The sequence below is a fragment of the Haemaphysalis longicornis genome, unplaced genomic scaffold (assembly GCF_048455015.1).
Source record: "Haemaphysalis longicornis isolate Haplotype H1 unplaced genomic scaffold, Haemaphysalis longicornis Haplotype H1 scaffold_2, whole genome shotgun sequence".
NCBI classification, from domain to species: Eukaryota; Metazoa; Arthropoda; class Arachnida; order Ixodida; family Ixodidae; genus Haemaphysalis; species Haemaphysalis longicornis.
In genome coordinates this window covers 12,436,846-12,457,066 of record NW_027526295.1, presented here as the reverse complement: position 1 = coordinate 12,457,066, position 20,221 = coordinate 12,436,846, and the positions used below count along the sequence as shown (strand labels likewise).

The 20,221-nt window shown below is 46.7% G+C and overlaps 1 protein-coding gene across 4 annotated transcripts in view; it reads right to left on the bottom strand.

The window, feature by feature from the left end:
* Positions 1-4,500: 4,500 nt before the first annotated feature.
* LOC144168754 (organic cation transporter protein-like) overlaps positions 4,501-20,221 on the bottom strand; it is a 184,926-nt gene continuing 169,205 nt past the window's right edge. For 3 of the 4 annotated variants that reach the window (XM_077697713.1, XM_077697716.1, XM_077697714.1), the window contains 2 exons: positions 16,232-16,368; positions 4,501-5,405 (listed from right to left, as the gene is read on the bottom strand). In XM_077697713.1, the coding sequence (XP_077553839.1) occupies positions 5,300-5,405; positions 16,232-16,368 (243 nt within the window). In that variant the 3' untranslated portion in view covers positions 4,501-5,299. The remainder of the gene's footprint in view (positions 5,406-16,231; positions 16,369-20,221) is intronic. The other variant, XM_077697715.1, reaches the window with a different exon arrangement.

The following is a 20,221-nucleotide window of genomic DNA, read 5'->3' as shown; positions in this document are numbered from 1 at the left end:
GTATTACCAGGAGCTCTGACTTTTTAGGAGAGCAAGACAAGCCTATAGCCCTAGCCTGTTCCGAGACTATGTCAGCTCCGGTTTGCAACGCGTCGCTGCCCTTCGTTGTCCACAACGTAATATCGTCACGCGCATAGGGAGTGGGACAAATTAGGTACTTTCGCTCCTCGATTGGTCATGGGTATGAGGGTAGTGTTAAATAACAAGTGGGAGAGCACTGAGCCTGCGGTGTCCCTTTGCTGCCTAGGGTGAAAGGGTCGGACTTGAGCTGCCCGAAATGAATCTCAGCTGTCCTGTTGGACAACATGTTTTCCTGTTGAACAACATGTCAAACTTACTGTTGGAAAAGAAAGCCTTGATGTAGCTTTGGGTTCGCTCACCGACCTGTAGGGCTGACAATGCTGCTGTAATCGCCATATGCTCGATATTATCAAATGCTTTGTTTCAATCCAAAGCGAGGATTTCATGGGTGTGTTTATCCACTTAGGACCCTGCGTGCACATTCAGATTTTAGGGCTCCATAGACAAAATTGGCTGAAAGCGAAACCGAAACATTCTCTCAAAGCTAGAGTAGCGACTGGTGGTGCAATCTTTTGGTGTTTCATGCAACAGGTGCCAGATTGCGCTCTTACTAATAAACAAAAATTGCGTTTTTCGGTCCGGAGGTTTTCTATTGACGCCGCCAAAGTAAATTCTTTTCATCTGTTTACAAATGCTGTGACACCTTTGGTTTTCGGTTTACGAGCTGACGAAAGACTAAGGTATCATTCGCCAGCGTTATTTCTGCCTTGACTTTTCTGTTTCCTTCTTCATTTTACTCGTAAATTCAATGTGCAAGAGGTTGCACGTTAGGAAAATATTGAACCTTTGTGACTATATTAGGCAGATCCCATTGTGTAGGTGTATGTTACGTGAGTGTTGTGTGTGTTGTGTGCATCGTGTGTTCGTTGTGTGTGTTGTGTTGTATGTGCCTCGCTGTTTCCAACGAAGATAAAGAAGCCGATCGGCTATGGAAACTCTGTGCTCTTCTTCAGATCATTAGAAACGCTTGCCTGTCTCTGCTGTGCTCACAAAACATCCGCGTTTACGAGAAACTTATTCCCTTCAACGGTAATTGCCCAGTTAAGCAATTCGTTCCTGGAAAGTCCAAACGGACAGACCTGAAGAACTTTATCTTGGCAAGTCCTTAAGGCCCTGTCACAGATTTTGAAATTTTTCTGGGGAGAGAAAGCCTCGCACAAAATGAACAACGTTTTATCGGTGCTGCTTGTACCCTTTTGTCGCAATCCTCTAAACAGTTTCATGGGCAGAGGCCTCGGCGGCACCTGAAGGGATTGCTTATTATTAGTTGCAATAAAAGGTCCCGGGCCATCTCTCCTAACGTGAAACGTGGGGAGGGGTGAAGCCTGCAGTGTATGTGTATTCTGGATGGCTTGGCGTATTTGCCAACGGAGATAAAACCGTGTGGAGGAAGAGGTATGCAGCTTTGCTGTAAAAGTCTGCTATTGTTGAAGCATGAAGCTCTCTAGCGCGAGGCGTAAACGAGTGTCCCGGTGTTTTTTTAGTACTCGATACGTTCTAGCGCGAGGCGTAAACAAGTTTCCCAGTGTTTTAGTACTGTGACATCATGAGAAAAAGATTGCAATGACGACGACAGGTGACGCCAACATCCCCAGATCCTAAGGGGCTTCGCCCCCATAGACCCCTACGGTCAAGAGAAAGAAAGAGCAAATTAAAATAATGGGATCTGCCTAATATAGTCACAAAGGTTCAACATTGTACTGACGTGCAACCTATTGCACATTGAATTTACGAGTGAAATGAAGAAGGAAACAGAAAAGTCAAGGCAGAAATAACGCTGGCGAATGATACCTTAGTCTTTCCTCAGCTCGTAAACCGAAAACCAAAGGTGTCACAACATTTGTAAACAGATGAAAAGGATTTACTTTGGCGGCGTCGATAGAAAACCTCCGGACTGAAAAACGCAATTTTTGTTTATTAGTAAGAGCGCAATCTGGCACCTACAGTTGCATGAAACACCAAAAGATTGCACCACCAGTCTCTGCTCTAGCTTTGAGAGAATGTTTCGGTTTCGCTTTCAGCCAATTTTGTCTATGGAGCCATAAAATCTGAATGTGCACGCGAGGTCCTAAGTGGATAAACACGCCCGTGAAATCCTCGCTTTGGATTTAACCAAAGTATTTGACAATGTCGAGCATATGGCGATTACAGCAGCATTGTTAACCCTACAGGTCGGTGAGCGAACCCATAGCAACATCAATGCTTTCTTGTCCAACAGTAAGTTTGACATGTTGTTCAACAGGACAACATGCTGTCCAACAGGACAGCTGAGATTCATTTCGGGCAGCTCAAGTCCAACCCCTTTACCCCTAGGCAGCAAGGGGACACCGCAGGGCTCAGTGCTCTCCCCCTTAGTATTTAACACTACCCTCATGCCCATGACCAACCGAGTAGCGAAAGTACCTAATTTGTCCCGCTCCCTGTGCGCTGACGATATTACGTTGTGGACAACGAAGGGCAGAGACACGTTGCAAACCGGAGCTGACATAGTCTCGGAACAGGCTATGGCTGTAGGCTTGTCTTGCTCTCCTAAAAAGTCAGAGCTCCTGGTAATGCGTTACGCGCCTGTTAAACAAGCCAAGGATACACCAGTCCCAATAGAAATCCACATGTATAACACACTAGCACCCGAAATCCAAATGTTCAGGATACTAGGGATGTACTTACTAAGCAATGGCAAGAACACCACCAGCCCAGTAAATTTTCAGCTTGCGTGAATGAGACGAACCGTCCTATTCACCGCATAGCGAACAAACACAGGGGTATGAAAGAAATACACCTCACGAGGCTAGTTCAGGCCTTGGTTCTGAGTCGCTTTGTCCACTCCATTTCATACCTCATTTTACACAAGGCGGAGAAGGAGAAAGTAAACTGCTTGATTAGCCAATCGTACAAAGCAGCTTTGCACTTAACAAGGTGTACTCCGACTGATAAACTCTGGAAAATGGGCATCGACAATACCCTCGAAGAAATAATGGAGGCACATAGAATCGCTCAATATGAAAGATTATCTAAGACCCCTACAGGAGAGTACATATTAAAGGACCTAAGTATATTTTCTGAAGGAACACATACCAGGGAGAACCCGGTCCCTAGACCTATATTTAAGCACCTCAGTATTAACTGCATTCCTAAAAATATGCACCCTATTCATCACAAGGAAAGGCTAAACGCTAAAGCCAAAGCACTCGAAAAACACCGCGAGGAGTTAGTCTACATAGATTCAGTCTTATAGAAAGTGCAGGATGCCTTTGCAATTGCAGCCGTCTATAAAAAACGCAAGCACATCACCGCAGCCACTATTTCTGGCACGCGGCCGGAAGAAGCGAAAGTGGCGGTAATTTCTGTGGCAATTATTAATACCAAAGCAAAATTTATCTTCACCAACTCCAAAACGGCTGGTTGTAATTTTGCGAAGAACAAAATTCCAGAAGCGAAATCTCAAATTCTATTAAGAAATCAGTTAGAACCCCGCCAGGTCCAGATTATCTGGATTCCCGCGCAATGGTACCATCCAGAGAACGAAGCGGCCCACAGTTTTGCCCGGGAACTCGTCAATCGGGTGGTGGACCAATCGTTCCTGCGATGGTCTAAGGAGCGTTTGGTTACTTTTTAAGAGATTACACGTCACTACAGAAAAGAAAGAGCAGTTTGCCATGCCCCTCATTATTCACTAACGAAAATCCAGCAAGTGACATGGACGCAACTCCAATCTCATACCTTCGTGAACCCTTATAAATTGGCCCTAATGTACCCAAGTCTAAAACGCAGAATGTGGGAGGCCAAAACGCCGATTTATCCCACATCCTATACGAACGCCCTGAGCTACAAACTAAAGCCGAATGGCATCTCTTTAACCAAATGCAGTGGGACACTGCGATGACGCGTTCCGAGCCTGAGACACAAATTAAGGTCGTGCACTGGGCTCTGGGAGTCGCCATGCAGCAAGGTCTCCTGGCCACCTCACGGAGTCAAGAAGAAGCCCATCATTAATCAAACAACTCAATGATTGTTGACTAAATAAAGTTGTTCCTCCTCCGCTTCCTGTATATTGAAGAAAATTACTCGCACTCTTGTCCTGGACTGAGACCAGGAAGCTCACAACAAAGGAAGCTCACACTCATAGCAACAATGAAGGGGTTTGCCGCAGGGAAGGAGAAGTAAATCGGCAGCAGTCGTGAACTTCGTGATGGTCGTGTGGGCTGTGTACAGCTTCGCTACCTTCAAGACTTACGCGTTAGTGTGAGCTTTCTTCATTTTTTTTCGAAAGCTAAGCGCTTTTGTGTCGATTTCATGCTCGTACATTTGTGTCTTCCGCTGCTCTTCAAACGTGTTCAACGTGTACAGAGGCAGAGTGCAAGCGTGGCTTATTAGGGTTCCTACCCGTAGAAAGCACCGTTGATCCACAGAACAAGCATATTTATTTATTTTTTTAACATTTATTTATCTCACTTGTAGTGTGCAATACGTGTGTTCTTTGCTTCTGTGTTGCGTTTGCCAGGCATTTTCGACAGGTTTTGTATTGCCAGTAGACAAAGTACAACGCCGCCCTTGTCTGGTCTCCACGGTAGTTTGTATTTCCCGCGCTAGTAACCACATCTCAGGTTTGTGTCCACAAAATCACTAATAATGCTTCAGTAAATTTCATACCCGCGTTCTTCGCGAAGAGCACTGTGGACGGAATTTGGTGAGTTATTTATTTCTAGCCAGTTAGTGTTATTCTGAGTTGGGGCTTTGCGCACAATGAAACTGACTTCTGCGAGCTTAGCCTGTTCAAACCTCCGAACTGATGCAGTCTACCGGTCTTCCAGCATAGTACTCTGACGTCTGGTGCAGAGTAGTTTCTGGCCGCAGGCTGCAGGACACGTGGGACAGTGAATCGATTCGTCAACGCGTACGTAGAGGCATATCGTCCTTGATCACAGCAATTCATCAATTTCGTCTACGAGCTACGTATGCAATCAGGCGACCAGAATTATCAAAACATCACATGAGCGCTGAGCAAGGGATACAGACTTTTTGAGTAGGTATTGTTTTCCTGTTTCGAGGGCTCACAGTTTCGTTATGCAATGTTCTGTTCTTTTCGTTTCGACACTCCTGCATTATTTCCCGTTTTGATATAAATTTATATGTCTTAGGGTGACTCCTGAAAGAAGGGGTGAACAACGTTGTGCCCTTCCTTTCTTTGTTTTAGGAGCACAATGAGGGCTGCCGTAGATCACAGCATTTCCTCCCCTTCCACTCTATCTTCACCAGGCTTCTTGACGCAAGGTTGACCTTCTGCCTGAGACACCTCCGAAGCAACCGTTGCCCTCTTCTTGAGGCTGCAGAAAAGAGGTAAACATCCCGTTTTAGTCATAGCCCGACTTCGCGTGCGTGAGAGTGCTCACAAATTATTCCTCGAAAGCACTGAAACAATCAAGAGATATTCTCTTTCCGTGGAATAAAACGAAGCTATGGCGAAAGTCTCCCTCGTTGATTACTCGTGTTTCTATCCTCCTGACCTACAACCAAACTAAAGGATAGAAAAAAAGCGCATAATGCCAGGGACAAGAATTTCAAGTAAACAAGATGGTACTCTGTTACTGTAACTAACAAAGCAAATCATTTGGACATTGTTTAGTTCGCTCAAAATGAAGGCCCCTTGAGATGCTATGTTCCGGTCGAGATGGCAAAGCTGGAATCCAAAATATTTGGGCTAGGAAAGCGGCAGGTCAGGGATATGTGATATATATAATAGAAAGGCATTTTGTCTACTTAATAAACGCCACAAACAGCATCAGTAAAACAGAAACTTGCTGTGATCGGAGCATAAAAGTAGCAAGCCGGCGATCGATCTTGGCGATGTCGGCTGACGATTTCCAAGGCACAAGAGGACTTGACCATCTAACGTGATATTTGTGGGGCCGGTTATTAACCCTTCAAACAGCACCTTGGCCATAGCCAAAAAACAGTGTGAAGTTGTAGTAAACCATATTATGAGCTCAGTTCATACGTTTACACATTGAAAATAATCTTGAGGGCGCGCTAATATTGTACCCTACCACCCACGGTGCGATACCAGGTCGTCTTAGGAAGTTTCGAGACTCGCTGCGTAGCTGTGTACAATGTGCCTTGTTTGTCTATGCTGCTCAAAATCATTAACGGTTTGTGTTGGGCAGTTGGTTTCTATTCGATACGCATTAAGACAACGCGTACGATGGGAAGGAACGGGAGGACAATCCCACACAGCGCTGTTTTTAGTTGTCCTCCCGTTTTTGTCCGGTTGTACGCGCGGTTTGTATACATGTCACAGCCCGAAACCCATTAGAAAAAACTAACGGATATGGCGTTGGTGTATCTTAAAGAATATCTGATCGTCGCGAACGTAATGCTGGGCTGGAGGCGTGCGCCGTCTCGGTCTGGCTTTACAACCCGCACCAACGAATTTCCCGCACGCTCTTCGTTATCCGCGCCTTCGGCTCACGGGTCACCTATGAACGCCTTACCAGCGGCACTGGCTGCCTGTCGCTCTTTTTTTGTCCAGCAGTATCACATTTCCTCGCCGTCATACAAATTCTACCATATTCTCCGGCCTTCTCGGCCCTCGAATCACGTCAACTTTCGTTTAACAACCCGCAAAAGTGTTTCCATAACGCTTTCAAACGGAGAAGGGGTGCATGAGGGCAGAGGCGATAACAGCTGGAAATAACGCCGCCAGGCCGGGGCTAAGCTTTAAGTCCTCCTCTCTCGTCCACCCATTGTCGTTATCTGTTCGCGTCTCCTACATACACGGATTTACAGCGCGAATTTATGGGGGCATGCCCCATATATTGCTCACGCAATGCCCAATATTATTCCTCTTGCACAGCGAATCATTGCTGTGAGCTTTCCTGCTACTCCTGGAACATGTCCTCGGAGTCTCCTTCTCGAAAGCGTACAACTCCTGCGATGGCAGTGGAGCTCGACCAAGAGCGGCGGCAGAAGGACGAAGCCCGCAGAAAATAAATCTGGCGAGTAGACCAGGTGCGAGCACCTGAGTAGAGCGAGCACCTGGTTTCTGCCACGTGAACTCTCCTGTGAGACGAGCTCGGCGATAGTGCGCAGTGTGGTCATATCGCGCCAAATTTCTTGAGCGAATCAGATCCGGTCTAATTCTCCGAGTGTGTTTGCTCACAACCTAACAGCTATTGATGATCGAGTCCGGGTGAACAAATGGCTGATGCGAAAAGCGCGAATGTAGAAAAGTCAGTGAGCATCCACATTTTCAATTTGGAAGACTGTGTAATCGCCACCTGTGAAGACTCGACTCTTCGTCTCATGTCGTAGGCCTCAACCCAATTTTATCACCAGTAATAATTTCAACCTGAAGGACAAGTCTTCACGCTTGCGCATACAACTTGCTGGCTAACTCCTGCGCAGTAGAGTGGGAGCTTGGCCGTGTTGGTAGTTCATTTGGGAAAAAGGGTTCACAGCGCCGTAGACGAGGACGACGAAGGACGCAGGAGAAGCGCTGAGTTCAGCAAGCTTTACTGACGATACCGCCCAGAATGTATACAGAAGGGGAAACACAAAAAAGACAAAAACAAGATAAGCAAAGCGAAGGGCATGAGGTCCAAAAACGAACTCCATTATCTGGCTGCGTCGCGATAGCGTTAAACACGTGTATAAGTGAGATCTCATGCCCTACGCCTTGTTTATGTTGTTTTTGTCTTTTTTGTGTTTTCCCTTCTGTATATATTCTGGACAGTATCGTCAATAAAGCTCGTTGAAGTCAGCGCTTGTTCCGTTTTCTTCGTCGTCTTCGTCTCCCTCGCTGCGAACCATTTTTCCAAAATGAACTACCAAACACGCCCAAGCTTCCACTCTACTAAGTTATAATTCTAATACATCGGGCTCTTTTACTTGCTTTCCGACTGCTCCGTTTCACCTTGTAAACCTCATCGCTTAGCTGAGTGTGGGGCGCGCACACTCGCCTACTGCATACGTTGGAGGTTGCTTCTACCGGAGATAAACCACTTGTTTGGATTCGTTGCACCCTCGGCTGGGCACGGGATGAGAATATGCAAGATTCTGCGTTCTGAGTGGAAATTCCAGGCCAGGTTGTTCCGGGACTTGTTCTTCAGACTGCCCAGCACCGAGACTCATCGCATAGCACAGGAGAAGTGGTGCGAACTCTGTGTCGCTACCAGCCGGACTACGGAATTCATATGGCAACAAGCACTCCTTCAGCTCTGGGCCATCTCTCCCAAGAAGGCCCCTCCTCCAAGCAACCCCGTCCACACAACGAGTGATGTGCCCCTTCCAGAAAGTGTCCAGCGTGTCCTACGCTTGGGTCCCAAGTTCGCCGTGAAGCCGCGGAAGTCGCCCCCGGAGCTGCTCACGCTAGTAAGGCAAGTTGCCAGGCGGGCTCCGGTATATGAGACTGAATGTTGAGCGTCAGAAGGTGTTCATGTCCTGTCACAGCTTAGACCACCCCGCAAAACTTGCTTGTGAATAGTGTCGTCAAGTTTTTAAATGCGGAGCATTTCTTAGGCTCGCGATGTCACCCGTCGATGTTGTCGGCGCCGTCCACACGCTCACTGCGCATGCGCGTCGCGTCGAGGCGCAGGTGCGCGTCTCTCCCCCATACCCTCCTCGCTCTCAACAACAGGTGCGGCGGTGCGGGAGGAGCGCGTGTACCCCGTGCGCTCCGTCGCTCTCAACAGCTGCGGTGGTGCGGGGGGAGCGCGTCTGTGCGCCCATGTGTCGTAGCTACCCGTGCGCTGCGTCGCGCTCAACAGTAACGGCGGCAGGGCGTGTACACGTGATAACGGCGTGGTGGGTGCGTGGAATGTTCGCGTGCTTGTGTACGGAAGTGTGTGCATGTGCGTCTCTCCCCCGTACTCCTCTCCCTCAAACGCGGGCGGTGTGTATATAAGCGGCGGAGCGCGCGTTCGGAATTCAGTCAAGGGCGTCTTTGCTTGGCTTTCGCTTGACTTGACGCTTTGCTTGACGGCCCCAAGCAATAAAGAAATACACTTTACACTCCTTGCCTTCGCTTCTCCTTCAATCAATAAATAAGAATAATAAAAACGAAATAACAATTAAGCATTCCCAAACCATACCCATTTACGCAAAATTCACGCGATACCCCCACCACTCTGCGACGCATTTACTCGAGTTCCCCCCGTGGGAAGATGCGGGCGGGTTTTTTTTAAGAACAGTCCCTTTCATTGCTTACTGCTGACAAGGAAGGGGCCTTTGCGGTTTTACCGAATGCCGAGCTTGATTCAAAGGCTACCTATGCTATTACGTCTGTTTTTAAGTGCCGCAATGACGTCTCGCTCTTAAAAGTACGTGATCACGCGAAAAAGCTTTGTAACGCACTGAACCTACAGCGGTTAGCGAGCTCTATAGGTAATTGTAAGAAGCTTAGCTTGGACATAATTTTTATTGTTAAAACTCATAAAATTGACTGGCCGCTACGAGTGATTTTTTCTGAGAATGGGACGTGGCAGAAAGCTGTTGCCTTGTTTTTATAATCTAAACTAAATCTACTCATGATTGAGGACCCTTATTTCGTGAGAGTCTCTAACGATATCATCGCGTTCATTTCAAGTTGTAACAAAGGTTTCAACGCCTGCTCCATTGACATCCAAGACTTATATTACTCCTTGCTGCACGATACGTTGCTACGTTGCGTTGAGGGCTGCATTGATGACTTCGGCTCTGTTGCATTCCAGAACACCAGCGGCATTTCTGTGAGCAACGTTTTAGCACTTCTCGACCTGTACTTGAAATCAACGTTTGCGTCTTGGAACAACAGCACTTACATACAAAAAAGCGGAGTGTGTATCGGCTGATGCCTCTTAAGCGACATCTATCTTGCTCGTTCCAAACGTTTTTCGCTTCATAGGCAACTTTCTGATTCTTTTTCTGATGATGGCCGGAAGCTCGAGAAGTTGGAGTGTGCGGTTACCGAAGTCCTCTGCATTTTTGAAAACTGCCTAGAACCTCTTGGTCTTGTAGAACCCACGAACTCCCGGTCGATGGGGAGTTGAGATTTTTGGATGTGAGGCTAAGCATCTCTACTGATCAGCTGTGCTGGGTAAATGAGCCCCGGGCAAACAAACCCCTCCTGCCTTTCCTCTCCGCGCATTCCAAGCTTGTTAAACGCAGAATTGCGAATCTATGTTTCACTAATGCCCTGCACAAGTCTTGTAGCCACTCTATGCAGCCTAGGCTTCTCGCACAGGCGTCTCGCCGGAGAAGCGCTGGGTTTCCGGAGCCTCTATTTGTTTCCGTGGCGGAAAAATTGTTAAAGAAAATTAAGCAGGGAGAAAATGCCACGACGAACTGCACTGATGAGAAGAAGCCTCTTGCGGTGCTGCCGTATTGGCACAACATTTCGCGCAGTTTGAATAAAATAGGCAACAAAGCCATGTGAGAGTGCTGCTCTCTGCCCCTGAGAAATTATCAGGGTTTTGCACGAGCGTGAATTCCCTTGCCGGATGACGAAACACTTGCACCACCAAGCTCTTTGTTTTATGTGCTGCTGGCGTTGTTTATGTAATTACGCTTACTTGCGGGAAAAAGTACGTCGGCCAAACGGGCAGGTGCCTAAACGCGCGATTAAACAAGCATTATTACAATGTTAACACCGCAGTACAGGGCCATCTGGGAACTCACTGTCGAGATTGCGCTTCCGTCCCGGTGTTCAACATATGTGAAATTATCTACAGACACAGTAGACCGCTAACCCGCGAAATCGTAGAAGCTGAACAGATACAGCGACTGTGTGAACTATGCATCAGCGTGCCGTCGATAGCACTTTCCAAAAATGAACTCCATTATCTGGCTGTGTCGCGATAGGGTTAAGCACGTGTACAAGTGATTCCTCATGCCCTTCGCTTTGTTTCTCTTGTTTTTGTCTTTTTTGAGTTTCCACTTCATTATATATACTGGGCGGTATCATCAATAAAGCTTGTTGAAGTCAGCGCTTGTCCTGTGTTCTTTGTCGTCCTCGTCTCCCGCGCTGTTAACCATTTTTCCAAAATAACTCCTACGCGGTGTCTCTTTTACCCATACGTGATCAGCCGGAGCTGAACTTGGCAGAAACGAAGCGCCTGTTGAAATAACACGTGAAAAATTGCGTGGACGTCTGCGTATTGCACGTAGACATTTGCAGCGGTAGTGGTGGTCTTAAATCCTCTCCGACGATCAATATGCCCAAGTATTTCCGGTGGGTAGGCTAGATAAAGGCTTTTATTATTTTCTTTTTCAGCTTTCAATGTTGTTCTGCACCTTTCCAACCAACGCTCCACTTAAAACATCTTGCAATGGTCATTACATCTTAACTGCAAACGTTCAGAAGTATGCGAAGCGTTTATTTATTTATTTATTTACTCTTGTACGCACAGCGCCTTTCAGGCATTACAGCGGGGGTCGAATCAGAAACTTTTGCACAGAATATCCCGTTTGCTCTTTCTTTTAACCGTCTAAATAAGCAGAAATTATGGACATTGTATTACGCGTAGTCACAATAGCCGCAGCGTCTCAGTTCCGGACGCATAGAGGTCGACGTCTGCACCATTACGCACCAATGAAGCCCAGTGTTTCCGTGACTCTAAGTACATACTTGTGGTGCCCTCTTTTGTAGTGTTACAAACCCAGGCGGCACAGAAAGTGTGCCCCAAGACCGGCCCGTCTATGGCCGCTTTCTGGCATGTCCGGCCAGCATCCAGGTTCTGGCAGCCACTGATCATGCGTTGAACGGCCAGCATTCGGCAACCAGCGCTTCGGGATTTTCCCGTCCGTCCGTGTACGGACGCACAACGGCAGCTAACCGGCTGCCAGATATTCAGTTCTCTTACGGCTGCCGATGTTGAGAAAGAGAACGGCCGAAATACGGCCTTAGGGCATCCGTTTTTTTTTCGGGAAGCGGTAATCGGCCGAAGCACGGCAAGCGACCGGCCACAGAATATGCGTATTCTTGCGGCAGTTGGTGTTCGAAAGGAGACCGGCCGGAGCGCGGCTGCCGTGCATTCCTTGTTTCAACGGTGAACCGCGCGTCCGGCGGTAGAATATTCGTTTTCTTCTGGCAACCAGTGTTATGAAGGATACCGGCCGACGTACGGCCCCAGAATATACGTTTTTCATTCGGTTAGCTGTCCTCGGCCGAATTACGGCAAGCGAATGGCCACAGAATATTTGGCAACCGGTGTTCAAGAGGAGACCGGCCTACGTAAGGTATCTGGTTATACGTCATTTTTTCGGCAAATGGCATACAGCCGAACAACGGCACGCGCCTGGGCGCCGAGAATTCATGCACAGACGTGTTTGGAAGGAGACCGACCGTTTTTTTCCTGGGCGGAGATAAAGCCGTTAGGGAGCCGAACGACGGGGACGCGTTTTTCATCCGCTCCGTGTTTCTACGTTTTAAATGAACGAACATCGTTTGTCAAACAGTAATGAGTGTTCTCGGTGAACGGGCCAGGTGCAAGGACTCACTGGACATTACCAGGGAACCTTTTAGGCCATCGAAATGTCATTTATTGCCACAAGAGGACTGTGCCACACCGACGGGTGAGCTAAGCCTCGCCAGACATCGCCGCTACCACGCCTCTGCCGCCGGCTTCGTCGACGCATCAGCTCGAGGCTATTCGCCCCCTCAAGAAATGGAGAGCATTGGAGACATCGACCCGGCAGAGATGTCCGATCCGAGATGGAGATGGTTCACCAGAATAACTGGCCTTCAAGGGCGTCGAGCAAGCGGCCACCACGCAGGAACTAAACCGCCACCATGTCAAGGACTCCTCACCAAAGAAAGGCAAGTGCGAGCAAAAGCGCTAGTTAGTCTGCTTACAATTAAACTGCGACAAGCAATGTTGCACTATGTTGTTGGTGATAAACGTAGAAGAGACTCGCTCGTGCATTGGTAGGATCAACTTCATGCCCTGCACTATGTTACTTCATGGGATTTTACGACTGCCTATTTAGAAAAAAAAATTATTTTAAATTTGCGATAACAACAGAGCCTTGTCACTGACTAAGCCTAGCTGCTAATTTCGTTCCGATGTTTGAAGGTGAACTTAGCTACCCTTGGGATAAGACTCATTTGGTTAAACATAATCGCCAGCATCCTTGCAAACACGGATTTTGTCAGGATTTCCTTGCTCAACGCAGATTGTTGAGTTCACGCACGATTTGGCTTTTGCAATATATAAGCTTAAATATTCTTGGACTGCAAAAAAGCAAATGATGGTGTTCCATGTCACCTTCTGCGAAGTACATTTCATCCTATGAACTGAATGAATCGGTTTTTGCATTGTTATTACTATTGGCCTTATAGCTTTGTTCAAAAGTACTGTGTAGTTTACCGGACTATAGCGAATGAAAGTGATTCCGTATACCTGCAGCTTTATTCGAATTTAATAACATCCTGGTGTGCTGATTCAGAAAGGTTTTTGGATGTTAAACAGTATGTTAACGGCACCTTTACAAGAAAACCTTCGTTCCAATTGAATTCGTATACCGTTAATTATGCTGCTGTGACAACGGCCGAGGAATATAAATACCTAGGAGTTTATTTAAGGAGTAGTTAGAGGTTAAATACGCAGGTTCACACCATAAAAGTGACGGCTGCATATGTTTTTGGCTTTCTGAGACGAAATTTCAGTGAACCGCAATCTAACTAAAAGAACAACCGTATTTCACTCATGTGCGCTCAATCTTCGAGTACAAATGTGTTTTCGTGGACCCCTACACCAAAGACCTGGTTGATACGCTCGAAAACATACAGAATATGTCAGTGCGATTCGTATTAGGTAATTGGCACGCTCAACTTAGTATGAGAGAAAGTAAAAGCAAACTGAAATGGCAGGACGGGAAAGATCACAGACGAAACCACAGGTTGAACTTTTTTCGTAATATTCTATCATTCGAAAACTGGAGTAGAAGGGGAGAAATATGTCCAAGCGCCATTCTACATAAGTGCGACCGCGTGCTTAAAGCATATTTTAACTTTCCTTTAAAGGTGACGCCTTGCGCGATTCATTTTATTTTACATCAATACTGCAGTGTAATTATCTTCCACGTATGATTGCATTAAGTGTTTATATTGACGATTTTCAGCGCGCTTTGTAGAAATATTTTGTTATTTTGTCTCATATTTAATGCTTAGTGTTATGTATCTCCCTTCTGTAATGCATGAAAAGGCAAGCAGGCATGAAATAAATAAATAAATAAATAAATAAATAAGAAATAAATAAATAAATTAAAAAACAATGAATAAATAAATGAATAAAAATAAATAAATAAATAAATAAATAAATAAACTTCCAGAGGCGCAAGTTTGCCTCCGACGGGTTGAGAACCCTACGCATTCAACCTTGACCAATAAAATATTTATTGCCCTATTCGTTGCAGTATGCAAGGTTTCCTGTATGGATGCTACCATTGCTATGTTATTGGTTTAAAACAAATTATGTAACTCTAATTTTACGCCTTTCCTTGCGTGAACACAGAGGGATACAACTGCAGCCACCTGAAGCAGAGCGTCATTCGCAACGCGGCTGGAATTTTTTGAACGTAGTATGACATAAGAAGAAAATTAAGTTCTTTTGGACTATTAAGTGGTGTGGACGTATACTCATGAAAACAACATCAAAATAGATTGAAAATGAAAGTACCTGTTCGCTCCTTCTTAGGATCAGCCCTGCGCAAGATCATCAGAAAAGTGATCGAGTAGAAAATGTCTTTGCAAGAGAAATGGGCAAAAACTGGACATACTTTTCTGTGAAGGAGTTATATTAAATGCTCCTGAGTGTTTTCTTGACAACCAAAACGCTTCGTAAAGGCATTCACGCCGGTTTAATATACAGCAAAATTGGTCAAGCGACTGTTATAAAAATTGTTTACGTAGTCATAGCATGAAAGTGTTCCGGAATATTGCCCTAAAAGAAATTGTCTAAAAGCGGCGCAATTTATCTCTCTGAAATTCAACCCACTAAATTATGCGCCCTCCGTCCCCCCCCCCCCCCTCTTTCCCCGTGTATTACAGGTAAGCCGCCCACAGAGGATATCAGGACCTGGACAATACATCTATTGAAACTCTACAAAGAACTGAATATTTTCTGTGTTCGGCAGTAAAAGAGGCACAGCAATTAAAGGAACGACAATTTGTGAGCACTGTTTAATAAACAAATTTTCCTGTCAACTGAGGCTGGTAATTATGCAAGGCTGCGCTGAAAGCTTGACGGCTGGTGGTTGCGCGCGAGCTCACTTTGATGTGGCTGCATTGGACCCAAAATGCTGGGTTTGTGCTGCTTCTGCACTGCGCGAATGAGTCATCTGCTTGCGCGACATGCAGTGACCGGCCTCAGTACAGTTAACGTACTGTGGCTGAACTCCAATGCCCGTAGCACGGCCCGTAGCAGGTATTTCCGGTAGCTTTAGTCCGGCCGGAGTCCGACGACCGCATCTCGGCTGTCCTCCGGCGGCCGTACTTCGGCCGTACACGGGTAGCTTTGGAATGGCCGGAGCCCTACGGCTGGAATCTGGCCGTATGACCGTAAGCCGGAACACTGGCCGACCGACACTGGCCGTTGGACAGCCATGGGAGTACGGCCGTATACGGCCAAAAGGCCCACATTTGGACATGGGCCGAACATGGCTGCCGGAAAACGGCCGGATAGAAAATCACCGGCCAAAGTACACCGGCCTGTTTCAGGCCGAACAGTCCTGTGCTTCCTGGGAAACTTGCCTTGAAACTTTGTGGTGCCAGTTGGTGGGCATAAGCACAGGTAAGAAAACAGCTCTAACTGTTTCCACCACGTTGTAAGGCAAAACCTGCAGCGAGGGGGCCATTGCACAAACGTTTGAAGGCGTACCCACGGCTGAGCCACATTTTCGCTCAGCGAACTAATCCAGGAGGCGCCACTTTGCATGATCCTCAATTGTATGGTTGGTACCAAGCAATCATATTATGGCGTGTCACTGTAGTTCGCCGGCTATTTATTAATAGTGAACGTACACAATAGTTCAAATTTCCAGTTCCATTGGTCCCGGATAGTCTAGCCAATCGTCGGGGTTTGTGCTTGAACACAAACGCTAGACTTGTGGCCATCCTGCCACGGGGAAGTTTAAGGTGATAAAACCGAGAATAAAAATATTCTTTATTATTGCATACCTCCTTCTCTTGATGTCATCGACAGTATCGGGCAGGGTCACTTTGAAAGTTTCCGGTAGCATAAGCGCCAGGATGACAGACAGTACGCATACAGCACAGTCGACGGCTTTAGGGGCCCACGGACCAACTACGATTGCCTAAAAAGGGAACAAGTACGTGCGTCAGCTTCACTGTAATATAATTGCGCGCATTGCGGCAGTGTAGCAGACGGTTTGGTGGTTAAAACTGCCAGCATATCCTAAAATATGGCAACATTTTTTGTTCAAAGCTTGCCATGTTCTCTTTACCCATCTCTAAGGTGGGAGGAGCCCGAGGAGGAATAAATGTTTATTTTACGCTGGTGCTGCTGTTAGGGCACCCGCCCAGTGGGGGGCGTCAGTAGTCCGTGGTGCCCTGGCATTGGCTAACAGTCCCGACCCTCTCCCCCAGTATGCGCTTGGTCCCAGGGTCCCGAGTTTTCAGGCAGGCTACCCAGTGTTCGTAAGAAGGGCAATGGTTGGGGGGTAGGCGTGGAGTTTACCCGCACTCCCATACTTACAGTATAGGGCGTGGGGTAAGGGTCAGAAATTACAGATTGCAGGGTATATGGTGGGGTAGATGGCGTGAAGAAGGATGCGATGAGGATAGGAGCTCGCTTGTATTCTTCGGAGGCTGGTGGCTTCTTGTCTCGATAACTCGGGATGTGGAGCCGGGGTTATTCTCCTGCTTTGGCGATAGTGGGCCAGAATATCTCCATATCTTACGAGAGGTTCTCTTTTGGCAGCAGCAGGTGGTGTTTGTCCCGCGTAGACATTCGCGCGGGCAGAGGCATGGGCTGCTTTATTACCGTCGAGGGATGTGTGTCCGGTACCCAGGCGATTTCTATCTCGGGTAGCTTCTCGGGTTTCGAGTATGCGGAGGGCTGTTTTGTAGATGCTTCCCCGTAGATAACAGCGGCACGCTGCTTGCGAATCTGTAAGCACTGTGATGACGTCCTCACTAGTCGTTGGGGCTAGGGCAATAACCACTTCTTCTGCGGCTTCCGTCTTTGTTGTACGGCCGATGAGGCAGGTCATTTCATGCCCTGTTGAATTGGTGACGCATACCGCGTGGTCTGGCCGCTGAAGATTAGGATACGCGTCAGTTTACCTTTTAGTCGGGTTTTGTCCATAGTTCATGTTCGTTACCCTTGCTCGTGCGATTCGGTGAGCTTGCTTGTAAATTGGGTACATGTGGTGCGGTAGTGGAGTTTCCCTGATGTTCTGCCTAATTAGTAGGTGAATGGTCATGTTGTGGTCTTGATTGGGGTGTTGGATATATCAATGTTCTTAGGGTTGCTCGTCCTGTTGGCGTTAGCTTGAGGCGTAATATTTGAGAGGTATGATGGGCGTCCTCTAACTCTCCCCAGGAATTGTGAAATCTAAGTTGAACTAATTTCTTTGTCCACGTCTTGGAGGGCACTCCTATGAAAGTCTTATAGGCTGGATAGATAAAGATATTCAATGTTGCCTTCTCATTCTTTTTGAGAGCAAATTACGATGCACCGTAGGCGATCCGGCTGACTAGCATTGTCTGTACTATGCGCAATGTTTCCCAATCTTGCAATCTAACGCGTCGATTTTATACGCGGGGTATTAAGTGAACCACTTGACTGAGCGTCCTTTGTTAGGGAAATGGTATTGAGGCCGGATCTATTTCGGGGTTGTAAGTCCCAAAATGCGCAGATGGGATACTTTTCGAACTGGTCTCCCTGCTAAGTGTAGTTCCGGATCCGCGATGGACCTCTTTCTTCGCTGAGCCGTCCCATATCTGAGAGGAAGGAGGGCTGACTTTTCCGGTGCGCATTCCGCACCTCTAGCCGGCAGATAAATGTCTCTCTTCTATAGCTGGTTGCGTAGCATCTCGCTGCTCACCTATGGATCCTGTGGGGGTCCAGAGGGTGAGGTCATCTGCGCACAGTGCGTGCCGAAGATGCGGGGTGTCTTCCAGAAGAAAGGGCAGGTCCTCATCGTTATGTTGACACGAAGCGGCGATTTCACAGTTCCTTGAGGGGTGCCCATGGGTATTATCCTGAATGTCGTCGAGAGAAGCTGACCGATTCCTATAGTTGCAGCGCGTCCGGTAAGGAAGTCTGAGACGTAGTTGCACATCCGTTGCCCACATTTGATAGAAATTAGTCCGTGATGGCTGCCCTGATGTCAGGTATTATGGAAGGCACCCTTGATGTCCATAGTCAGGATGCACGGCTTGTGTGTATTAGAAAGACGGTGAATGATATTTCCTTTCAGCTGCAAAAGAATTTCTTGTGTGGGCAAGTGGGGGTGAAATCCGTACATGGTGTTGGGGAAGTGTCCATTATCTTCAATGTATGGGGAGAGGCGATTTTTAACAGTATGTTCTGGTACATTTCCAACAGAAGAAACGAGGAAAATAGGTCGCAGATTACCAGGGATAACCTGGGGAGGGATATTGGTGGTTGTTCGATGTTCATTAATGCAGTTAAGAAGGGTGTCTAACGCTGCGGCATCCAGGTTTAGAAGTAACATTTTCGAATCACCTATTTTTCGCGCGTAGTATTTGTCCTCGTCCGGCTGCTTGAATTTCCGCTAGGGTGAAAGGGGTGTCCATTTCAGGGTTGGGGGCACCGGTGTATGGCATCTTGATTTCAGGGTTTCTTGATTTCTTCGGGGACATCTTCTTCCGTGCCGTCGTAGTTCTGGATAAGGCGTTTAAGTTTATGGGATTTGCTTTCCTTGGCACCCATTAGGAATCGAAGGAGATGCCACGTGCGTCGGGGGCCGAGTGTGCCTTACAGCTTCGTGCAGAAATGAGACCAATTTTCTTGGCTGTTTACATGCATATTCTCCTGCTTCTTCGTTAATCGAGCTATTCTGAACCGTAAATTTCGGTTTGTTCTTCCAGTTTTGCATCGTTTTGTTAGCCCTCATCGGGCCTTCCAAAAGTGCAGTTTGTGGGCAGCTACGGCGGGACAATCCTTGGTTAGCGGCTGTTCTTTAGTTAGCCTTTTTGCAGCTTACAACATTTATTCTGTCGGCTTTTCAACGTCTTGAATATGGTTCGTTGGAGCTGTTTCTCAGAATTTTGTCTAATCGGTGGCGCGGGCAGTTCCTATCTTTGTACTGGGGTTTTGTGACGCGCAAGCTTCAGTTGGACCACATAACAGTCACTCCCGAGTGCTTCTTATGGAGTTGCTGACTGTTTTTGTTATCACGCTCATAGCCCCAGGTGGGCATTGAAATCCGCGGCAATATTCAACGCGTGTCCTTTCGTGCGTTGCTTCACGACTTTTATTTATTTATTTATTTATGGGTACTGCAATCACCTGGAGGGATTTTCGCAGGTGGGTACAAAAGACGGAAATATTAGCATATAACACCAGGCAAACAAATGGAACAGCAACTCACATTTCACATAGTAGGCAGCCATATAACACAAGTAAAAAAAAAGAAACGTCACTTGCGTTTGACACACGTAATCAAGCGTAACAAAAATAGTACAGGTAAAACATCAGTCTCATTTTATGAAAAGAAAACCAAGCTAGCACAGAAGTAAAATTATTTTCTCTGCTTTTCTAGACCAGCAGCAAAGGATGCTAAAGATTGTTTTGTAACTTGATGGTTATTTAAACTATTCCAATCCTGCACAGTTCCAGGGAAAAAAGAATATTTGAAGCAATTATTGCGGGTACGGAACGGAGTTATTGTACGAACATGGCGTTGTCTGGTGGCGTAACCTGAAGAAAATGAAATAATTTTTCCAATATCTATCTTGTAATGCACATTAACTAATTGGTATAAATATTCTAATCGGGATATGCGGTTTCTTTCTGAAATTGAGGGTAAGTTAGCTCTGACTAACAGTTCAGTTACTGAGGTGCGTCCATAACTGTTATATATGAAGCGAACTGCTCTTCTTTGTATTTTTTCTACTTTATGAATGTTAATTTGAGTAAATGGACCCCACATCACCGCTGCATAATCAAGTATGGGT